We start from the raw sequence: 9,139 nt of genomic DNA, 5'->3' as shown, positions 1-9,139 counted from the left end.
TAAGGGTGACCTTAATTATCTGGTCTACTTTCCTTTTTAACAGCTTTTCCATATTTGCATTTTTTTGTGTGTGGTACTGGGGGTGGAACCCAGGGGCTCTTCTACCTCCGGGCTATACTCCCAGACCTATTTTATACTTTATTTGGAAACAGAGTCTCACTAAGTTGCTGAGAGCCTCACTAAGTAGCTGAGGCTATGCGATTCCCCGTCTCAGCCTCCCAAGTGTTGGGATTACAAGTGTGCGTCACCACGCCCGGCTCCACATTTGTATTTGAGAGGCACATCAAGCTTGCTTTGAGGGGAACTTGCTTAAAGTTATGGAGCTTTAGTATATTTTTCCCCATTTGATCTAAAGTAGGCACTACTTATTTTTTATTTGGGGGGTACTGGAGATCTATACCCCTAGCCCTATTTTATTATTGTGAAACAGGGTCTCAGTAAGTTGCAGAGGGCCTCACTAAGTAGCTAAGGCTGACCATGAACCTGCGATCCTCCTCTTTCGTCCTCCCAAGTACTGGGATTACAAGCTTGCTCCACCATACCCAGCTCCTAGTTTAATTTTTTAATTTTGAAACAGGGTCTTTAAGTTGTTGAGTGCCTAAGTTCCTGAGGCTGGAACTGGCAATCCTCCTGCCTCAGCCTCCCAGGTACTGGAATTACAGGTATATGCCACTGCGCCTGGCTCCCACCTTCCTTATTTAAAATTACCACCTATGAGAAGGATGTGGTTTAATCCCAGTACTTGAGAGGCTGAGATAGGAGGATGGCAGGCTTGAGGACAGCCTCAGCAACCCAGCGCCACCACACCCAGCTCCAGGCACTATCTTTTAGTAATACTTTATTTTTTAGTGGTGCTGGGAATTGAACCCAGGGGCATTCTATCTCTGGGCTCACCCCCTACCCTCGGCACTATCTTTTCATAGCCTTTCTAGACTACTGTGCTCAGGTTGTTTTCTGTAGTAGCAAATAACGTGGAGACATAGATATAATTAAAAATAAGCTTTGCTCTCTGTCACTGACCCGTTGTTTTTATGAGTATTACCCCTTTACCATATATACAATTTTTAAATTTATTTATTTATTTATTTATTTATTTATTTATTTATTTATTTTGCGGGTCTGGGGATGGAACCCAGGAGCATCTGACCTCCGAGCTACACCCCCTGCCCTAGTTTTTATTCTTTTGAAACAGGGTCTCACTGAGTTGCAGAGGGCCTAAGTAGCTGAGGCTGGCTGTGAACCCAGATCCTCCTGTCTCAGCTTCCCAAATGCTGGGATTACAAGCGTGCGCCACCACGCCCAGCTCATATATACAATTTTAATTTGTAGCTCCTTCCCTCCTTGTTCCCTGGGCTTTAGTCCAGTCTCTTTTCTTCTCTAACCTTTAGTTTATTCCTCTGTCAGCTCCCTTGAGTGTTGGGTCTTCCTGGGAGGTCTGTGGAGTGGCTGGCACTGCCCAAGTGCTGGGAAGAGGCTCATCCTTCTCTTATTCCCCACATGTTCGTAAAACTCAGTGGCTGCCATTGAGGGGCTGTTAGCCAGAGCCTGCCATGGGCAGTGGACTGAGTATAGTTAGTGGCTGATTGGTTTATTTTTTTTTAATGGTTTGGGGATTGAACCTCTGAGCTACATCCCCAGCCCAATTTTACTTTTCTTTGGCAGTAGAGATTAAAACCAGGGGCATTCTCCCTCTAAGCTACAGCCCCAACCCTTTTGTATTTTATTTTATTTTATTTTTGCAAGTCTGGGGATGGAACTCAGAGATATTAAACCTCCAAGCTACACCCCCTGCCCAATTTCTTTTTATTCCTTATTTTGAAACAGGGCCTCACTGAGTTGCAGAGGGCCTCACTTAGTAGCTGAGGCTGTCCGAGAACTGCGGTCCTCCAGTCTCAGCCTCCCAACTGCTGGGATTACTAGCGTGTGCCACCACGCCCAGCTGTATTTTATTTTATTTTATTTTATTTTATTTTTTTATTTTATTTTACTTTTTGCTAGTAGGGATTAAACCTAGGGGCATTCTACCTCTGAGCTACATCCCAGCCCTATTTTTTATTCTTTATTTTGAAACAGGATCTCATTATGTTGTGGAGGGCCTCACTAAGTAGCTGAGGCTGGCCACGAATCCTATCTCAACCTCCCAAGAATTGAGATTACAGACCTTGGTCACCACACCTGGCTCTATTCACATGTTAAAGCAAAGAAGGTTATAAAGTTACACAATGATATAAAAATCTGATAGAGTTATTTGAACAAATCAGTAACAAGCACACGGATGCTCTTATGATTAGGCACATAAAATGGAAGACACTATTTTTTCACTTCTGTTTAGAGTTCTTGAAATGAGTCATGTAGGTAAAATCTTTTCCTGTTGTTAAATCTTTGGGGGAACATGTGTTCCTAGCGTGCCCCTTTTGATCTTTCCCACTATAATCAGTGGCCACGTCACTTCATTAAAGCAGCACCAACCCCCAACACCACAAGCACTGGCTCCGCATCCTTGTCCTAGACACCATACAATAAAATTATTCTTGAAATTAAAAACAAAACTAGAAGCCATACAGTGAAGTCTGCCAAAGGATTCTCAGGAGAAATGAATGGGAATGCGTCCTCTGAAAAATGTTACTGGATAATAATAATCTCTCCCGTCTTCCTTCGTCCGGGGAAGATTGAATGACTTGTTAAGCACTTATGCATAAAATTTTATGATAATATTTATGACCCGTCATCTCTGTAGCAGAAACGCTATCTGTCTTAGGGTCAAAATTAAATCTCACTGCCATGAGCTTTCTTCCACAGATGGGGAGGAGCTTTAGAATTTGGGGACAGGGGGATTGAGCCAAGGCCTCGCATATTCTGGGCAAGCCCTTACCTCCCAGCTGCACCTCCCGGCCCACTCTTTAGATCCCAAATCAGCACTGCCCAGCAGAAACATAACGTGAGCCACAAATGCAAGCCACCTAAATGCTTTTCACATTTTTTTTTTTAGTAGCACCATTACAGGAAATAACTAGATACAGGAAGATATTTTTAGTATGTTTTCTTTTAGCAAATACATCAACAAATTATCGTGCGATAATGTTTAATCAATGCGAGAAATTATTAAGGTTGCATTTTAAATTTCTTTTTGGGTACTACTTCCAAACTCAGTGTTTATTTTGTATTCATATCTTAAATTGAGTCACTAAATTTTACACAGTTAAAGCGAAACAGACCCCTACTGGAACAATAAAAGTTGTGCTTAATGGAAAAATAATGTATACTATTACCATTTAAAACTAAAATAGAAATCAATTAAATAAAATTAATAATTAAGTCCTTCACTAGCCACATTTCAAATGCTTGGCAGTCATAGTTGCTAGAGGCTATAACAGACAGTTTTCATCATTGTTGAAAGCTTTATTGACTAACACTGGTCTGAATTGCAGAGGAAGATTATACACTTTTTTTTTTTTTGCAGTACTGGGGATTGAACCCAGGGCATTCTACCTCCAAGCTCTCCTTCCACCCCCAGTCTTATTTTTTGTTCCTTATTTTGAAACAGAGTCTTACTTAGTTGTGGAGGGCCTGCCTCACTAAGTAGCTGAGGCTGGTTGGGAACCTGCCATCCTCCTGTCTCAGCCTCCCAAGTACTGGGATTATAAGCGTGCACCACCACGCCTGGCTCTTACTATTATTTTTGATGGTGGTACTAGGGATTGACCTCAGAGGTATTCTATTTCTGAGATACATCCTTGGTCCTATTTTTTTTTTTTTCATTTCTAAAATTGGAAACAGAGCCTTACAAAGTAGACAAAGAGGATCATTGTTGAAAAGTCTCTCATTGTGCCACTTCTGTTGCTTAAGTCGGATGACACTTACTGCCACCATTCCCTGGCACTGTGGCGGAGCTCAAGGAAGCCCCAGGCCCCTCTGGTCTGGGCTCTGCTCCAGTTTGTGTGGGGCTGGCGTGCGCTTTCAACTTGGAGTCATCGCAAAGCGCACCTAGGCGGCAGATGGTGGGAGCTTATTACTTTCTGCACTTAGGCAGGGTTCTGAGCAGCTGTGGAGATTTTATCTTCCTACTGTAGCTTCAGTCATATGTGAGCACTGTGTGGGCATTGCAAAAAGACGACATTTCACTCAAGACTGATTCTTTCACAAAAAGGACTTCCTCAGCTTCTACCTTAACTCCCTCCCTTCATTTGTTCGTTCGTTCGTTCCTTTCTTCTTTCTTTCTTTCTTTTCTTACTTTCTTCCTTTTTCCTTTTCTTTACTAAATATTGAACCCAGGGGTATTCTACCTCCGAACTACACCCCCAGTCCTATTTTTTATTCTTTATTTTGAAATAGGGTCTCTCTAAGTTGCAGAGGGCCTCACTAAGTAGCTAAGGCTGGCCGTGAATCGTAATCCTCTGGTTTTAGCCTCCCGAATGCCGGGATTACAAGCGTGTGCCACCACACCCGGCTCCTATTCTACTTTTTTAAAATTAAATTAAATTTTACATTTTTTTGTGTTACCGAGGGTTGAACCCAGGGGCATTCTACCTCTGAGCAACATTCCCAACTCTATTTTATTTTTTATTTGGAAACAGGGTCTGGCTAAATTGCTGAAGCTGGCCTTAAACCTGAGATCCTCCCATTTCAGCCTTTCAAATACTGGGATTACAAATATGGGCCACCATGCCTGGTGTAGCCGCTTATCTTATTCTACCATTTATGTGCCGGAAACTTGAAATACACTATGCACCTCATACATGTTGCTTTATTTATACTCAAAGAACTTAATGAAGCGGCTCTCGTTGTTGCTACTGTTTTATTTATTTTTATTTTATTTTATTTTATTTTTTGTTGCTACTGTTTTATAAAGGCATATCGACTGCGCTACAGAGAAACATTTCCAAAAAGTTATACAGCCAGTCAAGTGGTAATGCAGGGATTGGACTCCAGGACTCTCCGCCTGATGTGGTGGGAGGGATTCTAAGAGACCAGGACCCAAGCGGAGTTGGAAGGGCAAGCCAATCTAAGGCCCTAATTCCAGGAGCTGGTGGACAAGTTGCTTGGCGCCGCAGGCCTGGCTACTTCTGGGTGACTAGCTGTATTAAGAGTTACCATAAGCCGGGCGTGGTGGCGCACGCTGGTAATCCCCGCGCTTGGGAGGCGGAGACAGGAGGATCGCGCAGGTTCGAAGCCAGCCGCGTGCCATGTGCGCTGGTTTAGGAGACCCTGTTTCCAAATAAAAATGTAAAAATAGGTCTGGGAGTGTAGCCCGGAGGTAGAAGGGCTTCCAGGAACCCCAGTACCACCACCACCACCAAAAAAAAAAAAAAGAGTTACCATAATTGGATATTCCAGCCCACCGCGATACTGACGGCTCTTGTCTTCTCCTTCAGGTGGCTGTGTTACTGCAACGTGCCCCAGTTCTGCGACAGTCTACCTCGGTACGAAACCACCCAGGTGTTTGGGAGAACGTTGCTTCGCTCGGTGTTCACCGTTATGAGGAGGCAGCTTTTGGAGCAAGCAAGACAGGAAAAAGACAAGCTGCCTCTGGAGAAGCGAACGCTAATCCTCACCCATTTCCCAAAGTAAGGGGAGCTCTCCCGGGTCTCTGTCTGATAGCAGCACTTGGGTGCTAAGTGCATGCCAGCGCCTGCATGAAGGACAAAAGCAGGCATGCTGGAGGAAGCTTCCCAGGGAGGAGAGAGAGGAGACCCTGGGCTCCCTTGGGTGTTTTCCATTCTCTCTCTTTTTTTGTGTGTGTGTGGTACTGGGGGTGGAACCCAGAGGCTTTTCTACCTCCGGGCTATACTCCCAGACCTATTTTTATACTTTATTTGGAAACAGGGTCTCACTAAGTTGCTGAGAGCCTCACTAAGGAGCTGAGGCTGGCTTCGAACCTGTGCGATCCTCCTGTCTCAGCCTCCTAAGTGCGGGGATTACAAGCGTGCGCCACCACGCCTGACTTTCCAGTCTCTTTTATCAGGTTAACTGTGTGACACTGCGGTCAGTGTCTCTGAGTTTCGTCCAGAGGGCAGGCAGCGCTTGGTTTTCTGTATTCAATACTAGGGAGCTAAGGGAGAATATGCACATACCATTGCCAACCACCAAAGAGGGAGCAGGAGCTGGGGGTGGAGGCACACCTCTGCAATCCCGGGACTTGAGAGGCTGAGACAGGAGGATCCAGAGCAGCCTCAGCCTCTGCAGTGTAGCAAGACACAGCAACCTAGCCAGACCCTGGTTCTAAAAAAAATTAAGTAAGGGAAGTGGTCTAGGGGAGGAGGGGTCGGGAGAGGGGGAATTAATAAAGGAATGGCTTCCATCAACATTATTATATACAGATGTGAGAAATCCAGTGTCAGTCTCAGGATCTTGTATGGGGAAGAGAGGAAACGGGGAGGGAGCCGGAGGGAAGCGCACCAAGCGCCGTGTGCACGTGTATCACCATCTCTCTGAAATACATTATGATATAAGACTACAGCGCGCCAATAAAAGTATAAACAAAAAAACAAAGCAAAACAAATAAGGTTTCTGGTAGAAATTGAAAGTTCCTTGACAATTGAATCCAAATCCTAAAAGCTCAGGTGGAGATGTCCTGGATAATTCTGATATACTTTAGTTGCTCACCAAATATGTGCACATAAATCCTCAAATCCTGATTGATTGTCAGATTTTTTTATATATAAAAAAAACAACAAGCCGGGCGTGGCGGCGCATGCTTGTAATCCCAGCATTTTGGAGGCTGAGACCGGAGAATCGCGGTTCCTGAGGCCCTCTGCAACTCAGTGAGACCCTGTTTCAAAATAAAGAATAAAAAGTAGGGCAGGGGCTGTAGGTTGGAGGTCGAATGCCCCTGGGTTCCAACCCCAGACCTGCAAAAAAAAAAAAAAAAGAAAAAAGAAAACAGAAAAAAAATATGAGACTAAGACATGACATGAATCTTTGTGTGTGTTTGGGGGGTACTGGGGATTGAACTCAGGCTTTCTACATCTGAACCCCCCCCCCCAGCCCTTTTTATTTTTCTTTTGAAAGAGTCTCAATAGGTTGCTGAGTCTTGCTAAGTTGCTGAGGCTGTCTTTGAACCCGCAGTCCTCCTGCCTCAGCCTCCTAAGTACTGGGATTACAGGTGTGCGCCACCATGCTCGGTGATATGAACGTTTTGTTAAATTCCAGGAGGATAAATCCAAAGCTCTCACGCTGTAGTTTGAATGTGACTCCTTAAATGGAATGTATTTCAGTAGTTGCTTTTTAACTGGACTAACCTCCTTTCTTCTGGGTATTCAAGCAATTTTGTACTTACTTCTCTACTATATCTGCCACATAAGCAACATATTTTTTTGTGTGTGTTTGTGTGTGTGGAACGGGGATTGAACCCAGGGTCATTCCATCACTGAGCCCTATTTTATTCTTTATTTGAAACAGGGTCTCTCTAAATTGCAGAGAGCCTCACTAAGTTGCTGAGGTTGGCAGTGAATCTGTGATCATCCAGTTTCAGCCTCCCAATCACTGGGATTACAGTAGTGTGCCACTGTGCCCAGGTCATAGGCAACATTTTATGTTTTCTGATGATAGGTGTCTCTAAGCCAAGGGACAAGGGACAAATTCCTCTCCCAACAGATAGCAATGATACTGCTAAAAGACACATTTTAATTACTTTGCGTGGTAACAATTTTTCCCCCAGAGCAGATCCATTTTACTTCTCACCAGATATTTGCTAATTATAGTGTGATTTGTTCTGGCATGCTTATGCTATTGAGCTAGAAAATCAATACTGCTTTCTTTTCTTCTCTGTTACTAATAGTAGGGTAAAACTACCACCTCCTTCTCCATTTCGATCCCTTTTCATTGACTGTGACAACAGTTGAGGCTGTTAAGGATTTATTCCTACAGCGCTGGCAACAGAATCCTACATACCGAGGCCTTGAGCTCAGAACAAGCGCTCCATCGATATTAGCAACGTCTGTGGTGCTAGCGACAGGGACACTGAGCTGAAATCTTGCAAGGAGTCTCACTGGGAAAGACCAATGCATCTCCACTGATGTGATGCTTTGTGTGTCCTATATTGTATCTCACTCTGCAAGGGCCAAAGAGGACACATTTGTACAAATGCAAATGCAGAAATCTGTATTTGAATAAAGCAGGGCTGCCCAGCTAATTCATTGTTTGAGTCTGGAGTCTCTAGTATGTTTCTGTATTGAAGGTGAGCCCCTGAGGTTAAGGTGATTGTCATCGATGATGAGAGCTTTTGTCCCTCTAGTAATTATTAGTATTCATAACAATTATTATTTAATCATTTGATTTATCGATTGCTTTTACTCTTGTGTTTAGGTTTCTGTCCATGTTAGAAGAAGAAGTTTACAGTCAAAACTCTCCCATCTGGGATCCGGATTTTCTCTCAGCCTCTTCCAGAACCAGCCAGCTAGGAATCCAAACAGGTACACTTCTTTTTACAGATACTAGAGAGCAATCAGGAAGGCCATCCCAAAGTGTTCTTTGTAGCTCACTCAACATTTATTGTTTTGCACGAGGAAGTTCAAGCCCAGAGCCAGAAAAAGAAAGAAAGAAAGAAAGAAAAAAAAAAAAAAGGCACACACGTTGGCCAGTGCTGCATATGCATCTCTGATAATGAAGAGGAAGCTGGTTCAAATGCAAGTCTTGTAACTCTGTCTTTATTGATGAGGGATGCAGGTACAAACCACATGGTTACAGCAATAACAACTACAGGAAAGCTCCCCTCGCATGGGAGATGTCAAATACCAGACTGTTCAGCGCTGTGGCCAAATGCTGGCTCTTTTCAGAGATGCTTGCAGACTCAGTCAGTGGTGAGCCTGCCCAGGGGTCCAGTCTCAGTCTGGGGTCTTACTCTGATGATGGGACAGTGACTGGAAGAGGGTGGTCCTCAGTCTCAGGATGTGAGATACTTGTCAGGGTGGCCAGGGACTCCTGCCATGGCCCGGAAGAGGTAGCAGCATCTCTTGGCATTGTGTGAGGAAGGGATGGAGTTGTCTTAAAAGTCACCGTGACCCCAGAAAGAGGCTCTGAATTCCTGCCTTGGACACCAGAAAGATTGGGTGGAGAACTCTTGCAACAAATGCTGAAGCAACAATTTATACCTGGCTGCAGGGAAAGACAGGATGCAGAATTTGGATGAGAGCTTTCTGTA

General features: G+C 44.1%; 1 protein-coding gene across 1 annotated transcript in view; it reads left to right on the top strand.

Moving 5' to 3' along the window:
• KAT2B (lysine acetyltransferase 2B) overlaps positions 1 to 9,139 on the top strand; it is a gene marked incomplete at both ends in the record, with an annotated part of 113,029 nt that overhangs the window by 63,116 nt on the left and 40,774 nt on the right. The window contains 2 exons of the mRNA XM_080715983.1: positions 5,373 to 5,564; positions 8,305 to 8,411. Coding sequence (XP_080572109.1) covers positions 5,373 to 5,564; positions 8,305 to 8,411 — 299 coding nt within the window. The remainder of the gene's footprint in view (positions 1 to 5,372; positions 5,565 to 8,304; positions 8,412 to 9,139) is intronic.

This window comes from Muscardinus avellanarius (genome assembly GCF_963383645.1).
Source record: "Muscardinus avellanarius genome assembly, chromosome: 18".
NCBI classification, from domain to species: domain Eukaryota; kingdom Metazoa; phylum Chordata; class Mammalia; order Rodentia; family Gliridae; genus Muscardinus; species Muscardinus avellanarius.
This window is presented reverse-complemented; position numbering and strand designations above follow the sequence as displayed.